The sequence below is a fragment of the Myotis lucifugus genome, unplaced genomic scaffold (genome assembly GCF_000147115.1).
Source record: "Myotis lucifugus unplaced genomic scaffold, Myoluc2.0 scaffold_15, whole genome shotgun sequence".
Taxonomy (NCBI): Eukaryota; Metazoa; Chordata; class Mammalia; order Chiroptera; family Vespertilionidae; genus Myotis; species Myotis lucifugus.
Genome location: NW_005871063.1, coordinates 1,701,665 through 1,723,888, shown reverse-complemented (window position 1 = coordinate 1,723,888; position 22,224 = coordinate 1,701,665). Strand labels below are relative to the sequence as shown.

Below are 22,224 nucleotides of genomic sequence, written 5' to 3'. Positions count from 1 at the left end.
TTAAAAGTGCTTCATGTTTTTTGAAAAGGGTTTTTATTATTATAATGGTTTATACATTTTTTAAAGTGGTTTGCTATGTCCATGAACAAAACTTTTATTAATAGTAAATGAAGTACTTAACCAACATTAATTAAAAGTATAAAGATCTGAATATTAGAAAATATCACGTACCAGAATTGGATAGTATTATATTTTTATCCTCACTTTTGAACAAATGTATCTACTATTCATTCTTTCTATTTTGCCAGGTGGTTAGATGAACGTCATGCACAATCTCACTTTATTCCAGCTTTATTCCGACCATCTCCTCTTGAGCGGATAAAAACTAATGTCATAAATCCTGCATATGCTACTGAATCGGGTCAGACAGAAAACTCACTACATATGGGCTATAGTGCACTAGAAATAAAGAGTAAAATGTTAGCCCTAGAGAAAGCAGATACCTGTATTTACAACCCTTTATTTGGATCAGATCTTCAGTATACAAACAGGGTAAGAATTGAATGAATTTTGGCTTTGAATTCAAAAGACATTTCATCTCAAATGAGTTTGTTCCCCTGAGATAAATGCATCTATTACTAATTATAAATATTAACATGACATCCATACTTAACTCTATATACAGGGTGTCCCAAAAAAATGTATATATACTTTAACAGCTGATTTCTATTACATTTTAAAAATGAAATGTTGTGTGTGTGTTTTTTTAAAATATGGAATGCTTCACAAATTTGCGTGTCATCCTTGTGCAGGGGCCATGCTAATCTTCTCTGTATTGTTCCAATTTTAGTGTATGTGCTGCCAAAGCAAGCACATGAAATGTATTTTAATAAACACTGCCTTTATAATTATTCAAAGTATGTATACATTTTGGGGGGATACCTTATATATTAAAGTTAAATATCTAAAGCTCTTAAGGGTTTTTTTGTTTGTTTTATTTTCCCTTTCTAGGTTGATAAAGTGGTAATAAATCCATACTTTGGTCTAGGAGCTCCAGACTACTCAAAAATCCAAATTCCCAAGCAGGAAAAATGGCAGAGAAGCATGAGCAGTGTCACAGAAGACAAGTACTGTTTTGGTTTTACTCCACCTTGCTTTTTTTAAAACTTGCATTCTACTGTTATAGTTTAAAATTAATTAACATGTAATATGCAATTAATATATAACATAATCATTGCATAAGTGATTCAGTTTATAGCTTCTCAATGATACATAGCTTTCAGTTTGTTTTTATGAATAGGGAACGACCATGGGTAGATGATTTTCCTCTCCATCGAAGTGCCTGTGAAGGAGATTCAGAATTATTAACTCGTCTTCTCAATGAAAAATTTTCAGTCAATCAGTTGGATAATGACCACTGGGCGCCCATTCATTATGCATGCTGGTAAATAAGATTACTTTTTATTTTCCTTTTAGAAAGAATGAATCATCCTGTATAATAAAACCCTAATATGCAAATCGACTGACTGGCGAAACGACCGGTCACTATGATGTGCACTGACCACCAGGGGGCAGACGCTCAATGCAGGAGCTGCCCCCTAGTGGTCAATGTGCTCCCACGGGGGAGCGCCACTCAGCCAGAAGCCAGGCTCACAGCTGGCAAGCACAGTGGCAGTGGCGGGAGCCTCTCCCACTTCTGCTGCAGTGCTAAGCAGCAGCGAGTGGAGGGGTAAGAGCAGAGAGTAAGCAGGGGTAAGGAGCAAGGAGTCCCGGACTGCGAAAGGGATGTCCGCCAAGGGGTCCCAGATTGCGAGGGGGTGCAGGCCAGGCTGAGTACGAATTTCATGCACCAGGCCTCTAGTTGGTTACAAATATTAGTGCTCCTTTTCAAAACTCATTCCAGCCACTTTTTTTTCTACCATGTTTGCCTAATGAGCTTTCTATTTATGTCTTTGATGTGCCTATAGATGTGCTCCATTCAGAATTGCCAGGTCTGCCCTATAGGAAAAGTATCATTAGTGTTCTCAGGCATTATTACCAAGTCATACAGAAAGATAGCTGATGACTAGCAAATGTCATTGCACAGCACAGGACCCTTATTTATCTGTTTTGTATTGGAGTTATGTTTGTTTACCCTTACTATAAAATTTACATGTGTTAGCTACTTATGATTTACTTGCATTATATCAGTAAAGTACCTTTTTAGTTCTTTGGGAAGCTGTGGTATCAGGAAACCCACAAAAGCATTCATTCGCATTAAAGCCTTCCTTTTTTTTTTTTTTTAAGATGAGAGGGATTAGCTCCCAGGATTGAGGCTAGCTCTTTCCACTAGTTGCCCAATGTAGTTCTTGCTCACCTACTCTTCTCACGATAGTGACTCTTCCCCTCCGCTGGTCTGAGTTCTTAAATTTGTATTCATAGCAGTAGTTAACCATTTGCCAGATAGCCCATCCTTTAGAGAGGAAGTAATAAAGTTATTTACTTTTTATGGAAAAGTTGCTTTTGACGTACTAAAGTGAACTTCTTTGGCTCATTTAAAAAGTGCCTATATTATTTAGTGCTTGTTAAATGTCCACACTTCTTAACTGCATGACATTAAGCAAGGTACTTCATTTCACCTCTTTGCCTCTCATTTTTTAAAATCTATATGTAAATGCATTAATTAGATAATTTCTAGAGTTCTTTTCAGCTCAAATTCTTTTGTTTTACTGATTCCAGTATTTGTTATCAAGAAGCTAAATGCTGTTGCTTATAAATATACATTTTTCTTCCTTTTAAACTATGCCATTCCTTAAAAATATGCTTCTTTATTCTATCCTTATGTTCTTGTCTGCCCATTACAGAGTTTTTATATCAAATTTGTAAAAAGTTACCCTAAATCTTTTAAACTAAACTTAACAGTTGTTTATACATATTACTAGTAAATACTGCTGGTAGCAACAGTACTAAGAAAACTTCACATGCTTTACCTAGAACTAAGCAAAAAGAGGTAGAGAATATATTTCAAACCCCAAGAAAGTACACTGTGGAATTAGGAAAGACATAGTGAATTTTAATTTAGGAATTCCAAATTTATATATGGCTATTTTGTTCCCCTTTTGGGCAGGGTTATTTTCTCATCTAATAAAAGAACGGTAATATTTTCAACTATCTATTGCATAAAAACAGAAGTATGGTATAGTATTTAATGTGCTTTGGATTGCCCCTAGGTTTGAGTCCCAACTTTTAGTTCCTAAAAGTATGACCTTTAGCAAGTTACTTAAAGTCTCTAAGGATCTGTTTCTTTATCTATAAAATGGGCTTAATCATAGTACCTTTCTTAAGATTAAAGAAGAAAATTCAAATAATGCTTTTAGAGTACTGGCATATAATAAGCACTCAAATGTTGGCTGTTACTATTAAAGTATTGTAATAATTTAAATATTTTGATTTTTAAATCTAAAGTTCATTCATCTTCAGTATTTTTTTTAAAATCTTATTATTACAATACACCAAGGAAAAGTTTTATCCTTTGATAAAATTAACTTTGTATGGCCCTGGCCAGGTGTCTCAGCGGGTTGGAGCATCATCCTATAAACCAAAAGGCTGTGAGTTCAATTCCCTTTCAGGGCATATCCCTAGGTTATAGGTTCTATTCCCAGTTGGGGTATGTACAGGAGGGAACTCATTGATGTCTCTCCTCCCTACCCCTTATCCCCTCCTTTCTAAATATTAATGAAAACAAATCAGTTTTGAAGATGTGCAATTTTCCCCTTAAATGCACCGTATCTAAAACAAATTTCCTTTCCTCTTTCCCCCTCCCACCCATTTATTTCTAAACAATGAATTACTTTTCCACCATTGCTTCAAACTGCATCCTTACATAAGTATTTGGCTGTAACCAAATGTTGGACTCCCTACTCACTTTTCTGGGTCTTTGCTTTGCTTATTACTTTTCCCACTACCTAAAATATTTTACCTCTCTTCAATATCTCTTCAGTTTATTCCTATTTAAAATCCAGTTAAAGTTGTCAGCCTATTAAAACTCTTTACAGGACCATCTTAGACTGAAATAATAATCTTCCTTTTCCAATATTTTTAAAGCATTAATTATATACTATCTTGATAAGTATATAGTACCTTATTTTGTTGGTTAGTATCCTAAACTGTTACTTAAATTTTAGAGCATTATGTAACTATTCCAGGTTTTTTGTTTTACTGCTCTGATTACATTGTACTCCTTTATTAGAGCAGAGACCATGTATTTTACATATCTTTATGTGTCATCCATTACCTAACATAACAGCTACATACAGAATTACATCTTTGGGCCTATTAAATCACAGGCCTTTGTGAAAAGTTTATGAGTTACTTTCTGATTCTGGACATACTTTTGACTAAACCTTTTCTCTCTTTAAATTATAATTTTTGTACTTTATGTGCTCTATCTTGTGTTTGAGGTTATATTTTCTCCGAGTTGATCAGAAGTAAACATAGTTGAATTGAACCAGAATAATTAATAAGAAATCAGTGCCTAGGCAGTGAAAACATTGTCTGAATCTTAGTTCCTTGCTCTCTGCCTAGAAAAATCTTAGATTTCTTTGGGATGTCTTCTAAAATTTGGAGTTTTAAAACATTTGAAATGACTTTTTTTTCTTTTTTTTTTTAAAATAGGCTTGGAAAGGTTGAGGCCACTCGCATATTGTTAGAAAAAGGAAAGTGCAATCCAAACCTTTTAAATGGACATCTTAGTTCTCCTCTTCATTTTGCTGCTGGTGGGGGACATGCTGAAATAGTACAGATTCTCTTAAACCATCCAGAAATTGACAGAGTAAGTTATTTTCCAGGTTGTTGTTGTTTTTTAATGTTTCAGCAGTGAATAACAAATAATGACACTAAATGTTCAGTAGTATACTTGAGAGGTTAGCTGAAAAATAAAAACAAATTTCACTTACTATACAGAATACATATTATGTGTAAACTTTGCTTTATATATAAACATTTTTGATGATGATAAAATATGTCTTGCATAAAATGTACCATTTAAGCCATTTTAGGAGTTCAGTGACATTAAGTACATTCATATTACTGTTCAGTCTTCTACAGAATGTGCATAAAATTTAACCTCTTTTCATTTCATTTTGTATTTCTTCAAAAATATATTTAAGAATGAAAAAGATTTTCTACCCACTTTCTAGAATTTGTATTAACAAGTATTTTGTGAAGGGAAAAAGAATAGTTTTAACAAAGCCTGTTGTATTTGTAATCATAACTTTTCAAAAACAATAATCACATTGATCTGTGCTTTAAGTCTTTCATATTTGGTAATTCATGTTTATTTTAACTATAGCATGTACTAAGTATGGTTCATAGTTACTACTTGAGAAGAGTCTTTTTTTAAATCAAACTTTAATATTTGCCTTTAGATTGCCATATATTTATAATGCCTTTTTTCTTTATCCTCTTCTTTCCCCCCCACATTTTTAGCACATAACAGACCAACAAGGAAAATCCCCTTTAAATATTTGTGAAGAAAACAAACAAACTAATTGGGAAGAAACTGCAAAATTGTTGAAGGAAGCCATTAACAAACCAGTAAGATTACCTTCAGAGTAGAGTCAAGCATCCTACTTAAATTGATAAGTAATTTCAGGTTCTGTGACAAGAGTGGAAGGGTGAATGGCTGGTTTCTTTACTGCTTTTATAAAACCTCATGGTTAGACTTCATAAGCATTAAATTTGTTATCATCCATAATGGTTGGATGTTTATTCTTGCTTAACAAAATGAAACTTGCTTAAGTAAATCTTTTAATCACTTAAAATTAATTTAATTTTCAGTATAATCTCTGTACTTGGTGTGCTAATTAAAAATTAAATTGTTCATTGAAGCATAGATCTCTACTTAGGCCTCCTCAGCAATATTTTATATTTGTAAATACTGACACTAACCATCATTCATTAATTTAGTTGCAACAAGTTATCTATTACAGATTCATTTTACTCCTCAAGAAAGTGCATGAGTTAAGATTGGAGATTTCCTAGCCTTTAAAAAAAAAAATATATATATATATATATATATATATATATATATATATATATGTATGTTTTATTGATTTTTTACAGAGAGGAAGGGAGAGCAATAGAGGTAGAAACATCAATGAGAGAGAAACATTGACCAGCTGCCTCCTGCACACCTCCTACTGGGGATATGCCCGCAACCAAGGTACATGCCCTTGACCGGAATTGAACCTGGGACCTTTTAGTTCGCAGGCCGATGCTCTATCCCCTGAGCCAAACCGGCTAGGGCTTTCCTATCTTTTTTATTCTGCCTATTCAACCTGGCTTTCCATCTAATTATGTCCAAAATAACTAGCAGTGACATTAAGGTAGAAAAGAATTAGCAATTAGAAAAAAACTCAATCCTAAAAGTTATAGTGATGACAAATCTATTATTAATTTAAAGATTTGAAAACCAGATAAAAGGATTCATATTAACAGATATAGGATAAAAGTTTGATACCAACAAATATAACCCATATGTCTGAGCCTTTCCAAACTTCCCATCAACGAGACAATAAGTCTTTGTTGAATATTCCTGTGAATTTAACATCATGAAATGCTGAAATTGATAACTGATAAAGAATATATGATCTCGCCCTGGTTGGTGTGGCTCAGTGGATGGAGCATCGGATACAGACTGAAGGGTCTCAGGTTCGATTCCCGTAAAGGACACATGCCCGGGTTGTGGGCTTGATCCCCAGTAGGGGGCAAGCAGGAGGCAGCTGATCAGTGATTCTCTCTCAGCATTGATGTTTCTATCTCTCTCTCCCTCTCCCTTCCTTTCTGAAATCAATAAAAATACATATTAAAAAAATGAATATATGATCTCTCCCTTTAAAGATGATTACACACTCATGCACATTTTGTGAAAACACTATTCCATAAGCACAAGACAAGGGCAAGAAAATAGATAAGTGGTATAGGCAACTTTATGTTCTACTTCATTGCAATTCATTTTCTAATTGTGTATTAAAATACTTTTTTTTCTTCCCATACTTTTTATATTGGAATGTAAAAGATAAAAGGAATTAGGTACTTTTCTCCAAAATGAACTGTCCTGCATGTTGTTTGAAGACCCCATAACCACAAAAATGTTACTGAGAATTTCATTTGTCTCTAGGAATTTCTGAACTGGAGGAAAAAAACTGGCTTAAGGTCCATTGCTTAAAACTTCTACCTGCAAAGTCTTCTATTACAGATTTCTCTTAGGACAAATTATTGGCGGTACACATTTCTGTAGTATAATTTTTGGCCCATTAGACTCATGAGGTACTTGACTAACACCAGATTTAGTTAACCAATGTATATCCCCCATTTGATATCTACATTGTACATAGTAGCTTACAAAAAAAATGTTCTCTCAGAAGATTTTGAAGTTGAATTTTTTTAAAAAATAACTAATTTGTCTTAGTTTTTCAAAATTATGTGAACATGGAATATCCAGAGGAAAATGTATTAGAAAATATAAATAATAAAAGTAAAATTTTAAAAAATATTGCCAGCACATTCTCACTTAAAGCCATTTTTCTGATATTTTCCATGTTAGAAATCTATATTAAGCAGATGAAGTTGAAATTAAAGCATTTTGATGGATTTGGTTGTATAATTTCTAACCAGGTTGCATAATTTATTATCATTCTTTGTTCTAGTATGAAAAAGTTCGAATATACAGAATGGATGGATCATACCGTTCTGTTGAACTGAAGCATGGAAATAACACCACAGTACAGCAGATAATGGAAGGAATGCGTCTCTCTCAAGAAACACAGCAATATTTCACTATTTGGATCTGTTCAGAAAACCTCAGTAAGAAATTTGTTATTTTGTTGTGTGAACATCATTATTCTTTTTTGAGAGTGGGTTGGTCAATTTCATTTAACATCACTCTAACAACAGTTAATTACTGACTTTTAAATTTTAAAGTGATACAGCGTTCTTCTCTTTTATATAAATTATTTGTGCTCAAACTGTTGAAAAAGGTAAGCCCCCCCCCTCACTTAATTCAAACAATATTTTAAGTAGTAAAAAACAAAACATTTCTTCTTTGGCAATGGAATTTTATTTGAATGCCATTAAATGTGGTGCTCATCCAACTTGCCTTTATTTTCAGTGCTCAAAATAATATAAAATTTCTTCTTTATATAAATTTTCTTTCAGATCTTTTTATTTAAAATCAATCTCTTACTGCAAATACATAAAGGATTTAATTGAGGTTGTTTGATTGGTTATCTAATGGTTGTTTTTTAACCAGATACTACTGATTGTATCATAATTAATTAGGCTATCATGAAATTAAGGATCTTAAATAGATTTAATAAATTTTTTTCTTTTAAGAATTATTCTCATAATTCTTCTATTTTTTTTTTTTTAAATCCTCACCCGAGGAAATTTTTTCCAAAGAAAGTGGTAGGGAGGGATAGAGGGGAGGGGGGGCGGGTGCGGGGTAGTGGAGAGAAACATTGATGTGAGAGAAACATCGACTGGTTGCTTTCCACAGGCACCCTCACCAGGGCTTTGGGTGGAAGCTGCAACTGAGGTATCTGCCCTTGACTGGAAATCTAACCCGTGACCCTTCTGTCCTTGCAGTGACGCTCTTACCACTGAGAAACACCAGCCAGGGCAATTCTTATATTCTTAAAAACAAAAGCAATCAACTCAAGTCGGGTAGTATTAATTAAAGTTGATGTTGATTTAAATTTACACTTAATTTTTGTGTAGTCAGTACTTAAGTATAGAGAGTTTAATACAAAGTTTCTGTGCCTTGATATAATTGATCTATTTTTACATTATCATTTATAAAAGGAAAGATGTTTTTCAGGCCTTCAACTCAAACCATATCATAAACCCTTGCAACATGTTCGGGACTGGCCAGAAATACTGGCTGAATTGACTAATTTGGATCCCCAAAGGGAAACACCACAGCTTTTCCTAAGAAGAGATGTGAGACTTCCTTTGGAAGTTGAAAAAAAGGTTTGCTTGAAAATCTTATTTACAGTCATGAAAATGTACAGAATTTATTGAGTTCCTATAGTGGGCACTACAGGCAGAAGTTGTGCTCTTCTTGTACAGGTGGGGTTTACTTCTGTTTTTCTGTTCAGTCCTCACAGCCCTTTGGTAAATGGTAGAGTCTGAGTCAGACTGCTTTTATAAAGCCCCTGGTTGGTTTTCTGTTTTTCCTTTCATTGTCTTAGAATGCAAAAGAAATAAGAGAGTCCATCCTAAAGAGAATTATTAGCAACCAGATAGAAGGCAGATTATCCAAAAAAAATTTTTTTCAGAATAGTATAGTGTCAAAGGTAAATTTAATAAAGGGCTAATAAGGTGTGTAAATCTCAAAGGAGCAAAGAGATACCTTGGAATGAGGAATACAGAAAAGAATATTCTAAGTGGAGAAAATTATATTTGCAAAGGGACATAAAAATTGTTCTCTACAGTCAGTAAGTAGCTGTTCTCAACTCAAGCAGAGAATTATATAGATAGTAAAAAAAGAAAATACAATTTACACTGGATAAAAAGATCTGTTCCAAACAAGTATGTTTGGATTTGAATTAGACTATAAAGGTTACTGTAGATAGCTATGAAAATTGGGGTAGGAGGGAAGTCCAAAATGGAAAAAAATATATAATGCATTTATATATTCTTTATTCAAGAAAATATGAAACAAATAAGGTTAAGCAAATTTCAGCACAAGAAAATTTCAATGACCATGTCCACACTTGGTAAATGTTTTGTGCCTGACTACTCATATTGTCCCTCTGAGACTTAATCCTGTTACCCAAATATGCTGGAAGGTATATCACAATTTGTATAAAATTTACCAAAAACTAAGATATTGATTATTTATTAAAAATTTGTTAGAATCACAAATAGAATGAAGGAAATAAAACCACATAATCATCTCAATTAACATACAAAACTAGGAATAGATAGGAGCTTCCTCAATATGGTAAATGGAGTTTATGAAAAACTCAAAACATCATACTCAATGCTGAAAGACTGACAGCATTCCTCTTAAGATCAGAAACGAGACAAGGATGTCTGTTTTCATAACTGCTATTTTACATAGTACTGGAAGTTTTAGCCAGAGCAATTAGACAAAAGACAGAAAGGAAGGAAGGGAGGGAGGGAAGAGAAAGAAGAAAGAAAAGGCATCCAAATAGGAAAGGGAAAAGTAAAACTATTCACAAATGAGAAACCAATTTAAACCTATTAAGATGGCTATAATAAAAATTTATAAAGGAAAATGACAAGTATTGGTGAAGATGTAGAGAAATTGGAACCCCCCTGTACATTGCAAATGAGAGTATATAATGGTGCAGTCTCTATGAAAAAAAATTCAGTGGTTCTTCAATAAACTAAACAGGATTACCATATGATCCAGCACTTTCTCTCCTAGGTGTATACCTGAAGAATTAAAAACAAGAAATCATACAGATACCTGTATGCAGTGTTCAGGGCAGCACTATTCACAAATAGCCCAAAAAGTGGAAACAAAGTGTCCATCAAGAGATAAATAGATAAACAAAATGTAGTATATACCTACAATGAAATAATATTCAGCTGTAAAAAGGGATGAAGTTCTTATACATACCATAACATGGACCCTGAAAACATTATGTTAAATGAAATAAACCAGACACAAAAAGATAAATACTGTATGATTCTACTTACATTAAATATTTGGAACAGGTAAATTCATGTAGTCAGAAAGTAGATTAGTAGTTGCCACAGATGAGTGGCACAGGGAGAATGAAGAATTATTACTTAATGGTTATAGATTTTGTTTGGGTGGTGAAAATAGTGGTTGGTGATGGTTGCTCAACATTGTGAATGTAATAAATGCCATTGAATTATATGCTTAAAATGGTTAAAATGAAAAAAATTTTTGTTGTATGTATTTTAACATAGTTTTTAAAAATATATTAGAGTCATAAATCTGTAAATAATATAAGTATACTTAGTCTGTCTGCCTTCTTCACCTAAGTAATGTTTTAGAAGTTGGCTGGTAGAGAAAAAGAACAATAATGATAATACTAAGATGATAAATTGCATAAATATTTTATAAATAATATAAAATAGGCTCAAATGAAAAAAAGCAAGGCTTAGTAAGTACTTAAGGTAAATCAGAATATTATGATCATCTGGGAAAGTATTTGTTTTCTGTCACTTTTTATGTAATTTAGGAATTCCTACTTGTACTGTCTGAAAAATAGAGTAATTGCATTATTGGTTAGCATCATTCTTTTAGGATTAAAATAGACTGATTTCATTTTAAAAGAACAATAGTTGATTGATACTCATTGAACATACTATTAGGAATTATACCTCAGCTGAAACTTCAAATTCACTAAGTCAATTTTTATTAGAAAAATGTTTTCTTTAATCTTCTTTCCAACATTTTATTTTGAGACAGTAAAACCCATAGGAAAATTGAAAAAGAAAATTTATACCATATCCCATTCATTAAATTACTGATTGTTAATGTTTTGCTACATTTGCTTCCTATTTTCTCTCTTTTCTTTGTGAACCATTTAAAAGAGAGTTGCAGACATTATGGCACTTCATCCCTGCATATTTCAACAGGCATCTCCCAAAGGGCATTTCTCTATACTACATTACTCTTTATAGCCTAATAAAATTAATATTTCTATAATAACATCTAATATCAGATCTATATTCAGATTTCTCCCAATTGTTTTAAAGTCTTTTATAGCTCCCATCTGTAGGATCTAATCAAGGGTCATGCTTTGCATTTGATTATTAGTCTCTTGTAATCTAGAACAATTCCCTCCTTTTTTTCCATGAAATTCTGTTTTTTATATTACGGAGTATTATAAGATATCATTTTAGTTAAAGTGGCAAAAATAATCTTTGCCATAAAGAATTGGATCATAGTGAGTTATATTTGGAAGTATTTTAAGTATTCATTCAGAAACTATAATTGGTGACTTTTTCCAAGTAGAGCTATATTCTGTAGAGTAGCATTTTTTAGTATGTTAATCTTTTTGGATAAAGTGAAACTTGCAAGTTTTTAAAACATAAAAAAGGCATATGCTCTCCTTTATTGTTATTTGCAAGTGCAAAGTATTTTTAGTCAAATAAAACACATTTGTCTTAAACTTTTTTAAACTACACATACCATACTTCTAAGAACACACTTCCTTTTATCTTTGAGTTTAGTATGAGTTCTTTTTAGAAGCATAATTAGAAAAATGTTTGAAGAATATAAAGCATTTGAGTATTTGTGCTCAAATTATCCATATGCTATATCCATAAACTGGTGAAATTTTATTGGACTGTAAATCAGAGGTTAGCAAACTATGGCCTGTTGCCATATCTGACCTGCTGCTTATTTTTGTATATCCTGCAAGTTACTAAAGGTTGAAAAAATTCAGAAAATCAATATTTCATGTCATGTGAGAATTTTATGAAATTCAGATTTCAGTAACCATGTATATAGTGTTATTGGAATACCACCACACCCACTTGTTGATGTATTGTCTGTGGCTGCTTTTGTGCTAACAGTAGCAGAGTTGAGTTATTGTAAGAGACTGTATGACTCACAAAGTTTAAAGTATTACCGTCTGGCCCTTAATAGAAAAAATTTTCAGCCCCTGCTCTTAAGCAATAATGGCTTATTTATATACAAATATATAATTTTTGCTTTTCTATATTAGATAATGACAAATTATACTTTTGCAATAGGAAATTATAGCTTAATAACCGAATACTTTTTTTCTTTTAAGATTGAAGACCCACTAGCTATTCTTATTCTCTTTGACGAAGCCAGATATAACTTATTGAAGGGCTTTTATACAGCTCCTGATGCCAAACTGATAACATTAGCAAGTCTGTTGTTGCAAATAGTTTATGGAAATTATGAGAGTAAGAAGCACAAGCAAGGTTTCCTAAAGTAAGTATTTCATGTGAATGTAATGTGTGGTCTTGTGCTATGCTTAAGATTCAATTTAACCAAGAATATTTAGAGATAAATATTTACACATTAGTTTGGAATTAAATACAGTCAGCCCTCTGAATCTGTGGGCTCTACATTCACAGATTCAACCAACCTCAGTTTGAACCCATGCATATAGAGGACTGACTGAGGGACTGAGCATCCTCAGGAGTCCTGGAACCAATCCCCCTTAGATACCAAGAGACTTACAAAGCATGGAATGAGAAGGAAAAACAAAAACAAAACTATGTAAAGCGTTCTTTAAGTTATACTCTCTAAGTTCACCAAAACTTAAATGAGTGGTAGGAAAATGTTATAAGGCAGAAGCATTTAAAAATCCCACCACAAAAACTAGTTTCTTGTTGAGAGAAAACAGTGAGGTTTTAGCACATCTTATGTTTTATTGTGGTTTTCAATTTTCAAAAATATTTTGTGGTTATTGAAAAAAGAAACATTTCTCTGAATTGAATGGTGTTAAGATTGTGGCTTTTGTTTAAAAATTTTTAGAGCTCTCTGATATTTTACAACATAGTATGTTTTAGATAAAAACTCCAGTTACTTAAAGCCTTTTGTGTCTAAATGAATATATTACTTTAGCTACTAAAGATTTTTAAAAAGATGTTGGCATATTTGCTTACAGTGAAGAAAATCTAAAATCCATTGTACCTATTACCAAATTGAAAAGTAAGGCACCTCACTGGACAAATCGAATACTTCATGAATACAAGGTAAGTTGTTTAATAGAACTAAAAAGACATTTTATAAGAGAGTTGAAATTTTGTTAGTGTTATTAATATGCTTTAAACAAAGTTCATAAAACATATAGTCCTGAAAAAGGATTTTTTGGGTCACATGCCTGAAACTGAAAGGAAGACATTTTTATATTTCTGGTTTTTTGTGTTGTTGTTTTTTTTAAAATATATTTTAGAGGGAGAGGTGGAGAGAGAGAAACATCAATGAGACAGAAATATCAGTCATTTGCCTCCTGTACAAGCCTGAACCCCAGGATCTAATCTGAAACCTAGGTATGTGCCCTGACCAGGAATCAAACCCAAAACCTTTTGGTGTACAGGATGATGCTCCAACCAACTGAACCACCTGGCCAGGGCAAGGAAGTTATTTTTATTTTAAATGTAGAATCTTTTCATAAATACCTTTTATGTGCTGCATACCATGGTAAGGACTAGTGATTTTTAAAAATACATGAAATAATATCTCTGTCCATGAGTCACTTTAAAAACCTGACAGTATAGATAAATATTTTTAGACCTTGATATTTCTTTTTTCTTTTTTAATGTAAAATCGCAAAAAAAAATTGCTCTTGGGTAATGTCTCACATTCTTCTTGGAGGTCAGCCTTGATTTTAAAAACTGCTTAGTTGACCTCTTTGGATTATCAAAGGTACCTTCTCCTTTCACATCTCTTTATTTTACTTTTTTTGGTTTTAGAATCTTAGTACAAGTGAGGGTATCAGTAAAGAAATGCATCACCTTCAGCGCATGTTCTTACAGAATTGTTGGGAAATTCCTACATATGGAGCAGCTTTTTTCACAGGACAGATATTTACAAAGGCAAGCCCCAGCAATCATAAAGTCATCCCTGTGTATGTAGGAGTGAATATAAAAGGACTTCATCTCCTCAACATGGAAACTAAGGTAGATTTTCAGCTCTTTTTGACTAGTCACATACTATAGTAGCTAAAATAACAGTGCTAGCCTTAAGAATCTAGAAATGGCATATATGCAAGCCTGTCATTGCAATTTCATTTTTAATAGCAAAGGATGGGAGGGGTTTAAAAACTAAATGATTATCAATAGGGGTTAACATGTTAATTATAGTACATTTCTACATTGAAATATCTTTTGGCTATACAAGAGAATGAAGAATATTTTTGTGTAGAATGATCTCTAAGATGTATTTAGTGGAAAAGCAAGGTGCTGAAGCATATGTAATGTGCTACCTTTTGTGTAAAAATGGGAGAAGTAGGTATTTATCCAAAGAAAACCAAAACACTGACTCTAAGAAATATACACTACCATGTTCGATGTAACATTATTTACAATAGCCATGATACGGAAACAATCTAAGTGTCCAACGATGGATGACTGCATTAAAAAAAATGTGATACACACACCCACACACACAATGGGATATTATTCAGCCATTAAAAAAAAATGAAATCTTGCCATTTGTGACAACATGGATGGACTTTGAAGGCCTTATACTAAGTGACATAAGTTAGACTGAGAAAGACGAATACCATATGATCTCACTTATATGTGGAATATTACCAAAAAAAGACAAAACTATTACGTTACATGTCAATTATAGTTCAATTTTTTTAATAGGGGAAGTGAATGCTATCCTATATAATAAAAGGCTAATATGCAAATTGTCCCCTTGGGAATTCGACCGGAAGACCAGGAGTTCGCTCGCTACGATGTGTGCTGACCACCAGGGGGTGGCACGGAACATGGCAAGCGACCAGTGGTGGCAGCAGGGTGCTGAGGGAGCAAGGGAAGAGAGAAGAGAGGAGGTGGGGAACCTGATCAGCCCTGATCTCTGGCCAGGCCTAGGGACCCTACCCGTGCATGAATTTTGTGTACCAGGCCTCTAGTATTTTATATTAGAGTGACTTGATTGGGATAAGGAATAAGCTGACATATTCCAGTGGCATTTATAATCCCGTGCACATTTCATCCTGTCCCCCAAAACTTCAAATGAAGTTTCTATGTCACTGCCCTGACCGGTTTGGCTCAGTGGATAGAGCATCGGCCTGCGGACTCAAGGGTCCCAGGTTCGATTCCGGTCAAAGGCATGTACCTTGGTTGTGGCACATCCCCAGTAGGGGGTGTGCAGGAGGCAGCTGATCGATGTTTCTCTCTCATCGATGTTTCTGGCTCTCTATCCCTCTCCCTTCCTCTCTGTAAAAAATCAAATATATATATATATATATATATATATATATATATATGTAAATATATAAAAGATGACACATGAAGCTCTTGTCCAGTGACCAGACTTACCTGTCACCATTCTGCTTTTGCAGAAAGTAAATACTTGTAGTACATTTAATTTTCTTGGAAGTCACTGATATAATGGGCATCTTTTTTATTCCTCAGCTTTAACTGAGATGTAATAAAATATAACATTGTGTAAGTTTAAGGTGTGTACAACATGTTGATTTGATACACATATATTGTGAAATGATTACCACCATAGCATTGGCTAACACCTCCATCACATCATATAATTATCATTTCTTTTTTTGTGGTGAGAACATTTAAGATCATTTAGCAACTTTCAAGTGTATAGTACAGCATTATTTACTCTATTCACCATGCTGTACATTAGAACTTAATCATCTTTTAACTGAAAGTCTGTACTCTGTGACAAACATCCCTTGGATTTCTCCCACTTGCCAGCCCCTGGTAACTACTATTTTATTACCTGTTTCTATGAGTTTGGCTTTTTTAGATTCCACATACAAGTGATATCATATAGTATTTGTCTTTCTCTATCTAACTTATTTCACTTAATGTCATGTCCTCAAGGTCTATTCATGTGGTCGCAGATGACAGGATTTCCTTATTTCTCATGGCTGAATAATATGCTTGGGTGTGTGTGCATGTGTGCATGCACATGTACACACATACATACCATAGAATGGGCATCTTTAAAAATTGTCAGTTTGATAATAAAAAAATGTGTCATTGCTTGAGGCAGTATCCTGAGAGCCTACTATATATGTAGCTCTGTACTGCAGGTTGTTTGAAGTTAGTGTGGTGCTTTCTTTGAATAAGTTTTATTCTAACATTAGACCTGACTAGATAAGTGTAGATAGTAAAAGATTGGTGCTTTTAATATATTTCAATACAACAATTTTTCATTATGTTGTAGGCTTTACTCATCAGTCTTAAGTATGGCTGTTTTATGTGGCAATTGGGAGATGCTGGTACATGTTTTCAGATCCATAGTATGGAAAATAAAATGAGCTTTATAGTACATACAAAACAGGTAAGTACTCATCAGTTATTCTGGACTTCTAATAATGAGCTATTATATTGGTAAAATTATTTTTTATAAAAGAACAATCTGTTTTACTTCAAGGAAAACTGCTAATATGTAATGAAATGAAAACATTTAAGGGGAAAAAGCATGCCTTTCCTAAGCAAACAAAGTCAGAAATGTATCTGAATAATTTATTTCAGTCTTATAACATGAAACTCTCTTTTTCTGCCATTATAAAAAATTCTGGTCAGTATTGCCTATCTCTTCTATCAGGTGGTCCTTCCCTGTCTTGACCAGTATCCTATCTGAGCCACCAGTTGAATCCAGCAGGTCATTTTTTAAATCCCTTCAAAAGCCTGAGTAAATACTCTATTCTTGACAGGCTGTACCCTGATAAGAAAGTTCCTATACAATAGCTAGAGAACTGCCCACTGCCATGTATGTCATTTACTCATCTAACATGCTTCATATTTATTGTCAACATTTTACTTTGTAGGCTGGCCTCGTGGTGAAACTGTTAATGAAGCTAAATGGACAGTTGATGCCTACCGAAAGAAATTCTTGAGAGGAAAGCAACTGATACTTAAGCCACCACATTTTGTGATACAGACTTTTTTCCATGAAAGATTTCTTAAACTATGATTTTTAACAAGGCACTATGTCTCTTGTAATATATACGTATACTATTATGTTGTACAGAATCTGTACTTATGTTTGGTGTGTAATATACCAATTACTTTTATATAATATCCTCATAAACTATTCTAATTTTTCAGAGAAACGCATGAAAGAGTAGAGGTTGATTGCCTGGATAATGTTAGACAAAATAGTAATCTTTATAAAAAGTTATTTTTGGTAAATGGTAAAGAATTTAGAAGAAATGTGATGAAATTAAAATACATATAGCTTTGCTATAACTTTGTGTGTCATTTCAAAACATACTTTAATGTCAACATGATTTTAATAAAGAAATGTATTTTCTATTTAAGCCATAATAACACTTATTTAAAACATTTTTCTGCCCTAGCTGATTTGGCTCAGTGGATAGAGCATTGGCCTGCGGACTGAAAGGTCCCAGGTTTGATTCCAGGGCGGCGTCTGTTTATTTTTAATGATGCTCTATCTGAACCTTATTAAAATTAGGATTATGTTGTTAAGTTTAATGATAAAGCCTGATTTAATTCTGTGCTAAGCACTTTTGATTCTAGATAGACAATTCCTTGGTTCAATTTCATCCATTCCAATGGCCTCAGCTGTTACTAAGAGCCCTGTTGACTCCCAAATCTAAAACTTTAGCCTTAACCTCTCTCTGAACTCCAGATCTTAGTTTCCAATTTCCTGCTATTCTAGCTACACTTAAATGACCTACACAAGGACCTTTAGTTTCATCATAGCTGGAAACAGAATTGTTTCGTCTACTTGCTCCATCCTATACTTGTATTGTGTAATTGGTTAATGGCATTATCAAATTTCATCCAGTTCCTTAGCCTGGCAATCTTGGAGTGGTCTTCAACTTTTCCCTCTTAAATCACCCTACACATTCTATTTATCAAATTCTGTTCAATGTCATGTCAGTCCTTTCCCATTCCTTCCTCCCTGTTTGCACAGTAACCATCCTAGTTCAAGTCTTCACCATCTATTCCAAGGCTCCTTGTAGCTTCCTCCTCTGACTCATGCTCACCCTCTCACCTATCTGTCACACTGGTGCCAAACTAACCTTTCTCATCCATCTGATTATTTCATTACCCTTTGAAAACCCTCTTCACTACATGTTGAATTAAACTTCAGTTCCTTAGTAATGAGTACAGGGCCCTTAATACTCTGTCACACACCTGCCTATCCAGATTAATATCCAACCGCTTCATACTCATCCTGTGCTCCCTCCTACCCAGTGTTTTCTAACCCTGGCTCTGCAGTCACATGGGGGATTTGAATACTTTATGACTTAATTTTAGGGTGGGGCCCAAGCATTTCTGTTTTTAAAGTATCCCATGGGAATTTGATACACAGCTTAAGGTTTAGAACTACTGTTATAACCAGTTTTAACTAGGAGATAGTTGAATGCCTTTTCTTTCATAGTGTGGGGTGAAGATGCAATGATATTACATTAAACAACTCCCTGCTCCATAGAATATAGTGTACCTTCCTGGAGTTGTAGTTTCCCTTCCCTATAGAGAAGGGAAAAGATGACTATTAGAGAGGCATGGCTGTGAAAGGCTTAAAAGTATATAACATTAGAAAATCAATTTTAAAAATTAGTATTAAGATAAAAACAATTCATTACCTGTTCAACTATAACAAGCCAGAAATAAGTAAGGGGGGGGATGCAAACAGCTTTTAATAAGGGCCTAGGAGCCCTAGTCGGTTTTGGCTCAGTGGATAGAGCATCAGCCTGTGGAATGAAGGGTCCCAGGTTTGATTCTGACCAAGAGCACATTCCTGGGTGTGAGCTCAATCCCCAGTAGGGGGCGTGCAGGAGGCAGCTGATCAATGATTCTCATCATTGATGTTTCTATCTCTCCCTTTCCCTTCCTCTCTGAAATCAATAAAGAAATATATATATTTTTAAAAATAAGCGCCTAAGATTGGTCAGGCATTATATGTGCACCAAGGATAAAAGATACCATTTTCCTTCTCATCATTCTTTCAATAAATTTGAGTGCCTTTTATGTGCTAACGATCCAGTATTAAGGAAAACAAAGTCATTGCCTTCAGCGAGCAAAGTTTAATGAGGGAGATAAGTACTCATGGAAATGTATATGTATAAACTCTAATAAGTGTGATGAAATAAAAATTAAATGTACTGTCTAACCATAAAAAAAGAAACAGTCTAGTCCTAGAAATCAAGAGAGGCTTCCCCTAGTAAAGTGGTTCTCAACCTGTGGGTCGCGACCCCTTTGGGGGTCAAACGACCCTTTCACAGGGGTCACCTAAGACCATCGGAAAACACATATATAATTACATATTGTTTTTGTGATTAATCACTGTGCTTTAATTATGTTCAATTTATAACAATGAAAATACATCCTGCATATCAGATATTTCATTATGATACATAACAGTAGCAAAATTACAGTTATGAAGTAGCAACGAAAATAATTTTATGGTTGGGGGTCACCACAACATGAGGAACTGTACTAAAGGGTCGCGGCATTGGGAAGGTTGAGAACCACTGCCCTAGTACGTGCTGCTTGAGCTGGCAGCTGAGGGGCCAGCAGGAATGAATGGTATGAAAGACAACAGGGAAGAGAAATGAAGGGAGGTATTTTGACACCAATGCCCCTCCTAGAGAATTGATGAGGGGAATTACAATTTTCTCAATTTAGCAAAGAAGTGAATTTAAATTTTTATCCAAATCACAAGTGAATTTCCATTGTAGAAATAAAACCAGAACAATTAACTGCTCATGATAAATGTATTAGAAAAACTCACTGAAAAATCACATCTCGTGATTAAAAGTTGCCAAAATTGACCCTAAAAATGTAGACCTGATAGAAATATTTAACAAAGTAAAACTGCCTATCATTCTTGACCAAATTTAATAGAATTACATCAATTAAATTTAGATTTTAATTTGATCCTGAGTAACTCAATGGCAAAAGCTGTAATTGGAAGAATTTAATATGTGTAAAAAACTGATAGATGAATCAATTCCTTGCTTTGCAATTTACATAGGAAAAAACAATGAGAATGATTTCTGTACAATGAAAATGGAAAAATATATATGTTGTTTTGCTGTACTATATAGAAATCTTATCAAGAAATTAAATTGGTTTGAATTCCTTTAGAAAATGCTTTCTCAACGAAAATCCATTTGTGATGGTATGATTCTCATTTTAACATTTGTACACATAAAGTCAGAATGTCTAGGGTCATATCTGGTATCTGGAGAAGCAGGGGTAGACAGACTAAACAAGCCCTAGACCAAAAGAGGGATAAGCTCTGGGGATTCTTAGAGACCCAAATGCTTGAGGCAAAGAAATAACTGTCAGACATCTTAAGGTGTGGGTGAGGAAAGTAATGTCTATACATTGTGCTAATTCTATGACAGAAGGACATGCTGGTTGTTCAGGATTCATTGCGAAGGCACCAACAACGGGTGGGAAATTAGGGACTTACTTCCCCACCAGTTAAATACTAATCATAATTAATACTCTAAACAGTGCTTACTCTGTGCCTGACACTGTGTGAAGCCCTTATAGATACATTACTTCATTTAGTCCTCACAACAATCACCATGAGGCTAATACTATTATTCCCACAGTACAGATGAAACAGAGTTACTTGCCAAAGAGAACATAGCTAATAATTGAGCTGAGTAGAGCTGAGATTCATATCTAGGCCTGACTCAAGAATAAAAGTCAGAGAAAGATAAATATCACATGATCTCAACTCATTTTGAACAGCATAAACTGATGAACAAAAACAGATCCAGAGACAGAGAAGCATCAATCAGACCGTCAACCCTCAGAGTGAAGGTGGGGGAAGGTGGGGGTTAGGGGGAGAGATCAAGCAAAGGACTTGTAGGCATGCATATAAACCTAACCAATGGACACAGACAACAGGGGGGTGAGGGCATGAGTGGGGGTTGGGAGGCAATGGGGGGATAAGGACACATATGTAATACCTTAATCAATAAAGAAAAAAATAAAAAAAGAATATAAGTGAATCAGAAACATGATGTGTGATTGTAATGAAAGAATAAGATATTTGTTTTTATCTTTTAAAAAAGCTAAGGAACCAAAATTTCTCACACAGTGATGCAAATCTTTTCATTTTCTTGTATAACTTTGAATACCACTGTGTGTGGAGAGGTTGTTACTCAAGGTAAAAGCAGTAAGTGGTAGAGTCAAAATTCAAAATCTGGCAGTTTGACTTCTGAATTCAGACATTAGTCAGATAAAGGAGAGCTAACTGGAAAGGTGTTTTGTTTAAAACATACACATACAAAAACAAAACAAGTGCTCACTTTGGCAGCACATGTACTAAAATTGGAACGATACAGAGAAGATTAGCATAGCCCTTGCGCAAAGGATGACACACAAATTCGGGAAGCATTCCATATTTAAACAAAAGAAAATGGGGAAAAAAAACCGCCCACAAATCTTAAAGGGTGTTATATTCCCTGCTAATGAAAAGCCATTGGAGCCTTTTGGGACTGGATTACCTCAGATTTGTGTGTTAAGATCATCCTGAGCCAGTGAACAGAAGGGGTCTGAGTAGGAAGGTATAATAACACAATGGGAAGAAATAGATTGTTTGGACAAAATCCAGTGACC

General features: G+C 34.0%; 1 protein-coding gene and 2 non-coding genes across 13 annotated transcripts in view; 2 read left to right on the top strand and 1 right to left on the bottom strand.

The window, feature by feature from the left end:
- Positions 1-17,933, top strand: part of KRIT1 (KRIT1, ankyrin repeat containing) — a 31,029-nt gene extending 13,096 nt beyond the window's left edge. For 6 of the 11 annotated variants that reach the window (XM_023750695.1, XM_006084945.3, XM_014452386.2 and 3 more), the window contains 12 exons: positions 249-492; positions 952-1,067; positions 1,241-1,384; positions 4,594-4,750; positions 5,407-5,514; positions 7,629-7,785; positions 8,798-8,949; positions 12,726-12,892; positions 13,575-13,662; positions 14,383-14,589; positions 16,835-16,951; positions 17,442-17,933. In XM_023750695.1, the coding sequence (XP_023606463.1) occupies positions 249-492; positions 952-1,067; positions 1,241-1,384; positions 4,594-4,750; positions 5,407-5,514; positions 7,629-7,785; positions 8,798-8,949; positions 12,726-12,892; positions 13,575-13,662; positions 14,383-14,589; positions 16,835-16,951; positions 17,442-17,510 (1,726 nt within the window). In that variant the 3' untranslated portion in view covers positions 17,511-17,933. The remainder of the gene's footprint in view (positions 1-248; positions 493-951; positions 1,068-1,240; positions 1,385-4,593; positions 4,751-5,406; positions 5,515-7,628; positions 7,786-8,797; positions 8,950-12,725; positions 12,893-13,574; positions 13,663-14,382; positions 14,590-16,834; positions 16,952-17,441) is intronic. The other 5 variants (XR_002828272.1, XM_014452387.2, XM_023750697.1 and 2 more) reach the window with 5 other exon arrangements.
- Positions 708-814, bottom strand: LOC111825178. Its single transcript, XR_002828301.1, has one exon. It is a non-coding gene; the product is annotated as a U6 spliceosomal RNA (small nuclear RNA).
- Positions 17,934-21,906: 3,973 nt separating the features above from the next.
- LOC111825166 lies at positions 21,907-22,014 on the top strand. The gene has a single exon (XR_002828295.1). It is a non-coding gene; the product is annotated as a U6 spliceosomal RNA (small nuclear RNA).
- The last annotated feature ends 210 nt before the right edge of the window (positions 22,015-22,224 follow it).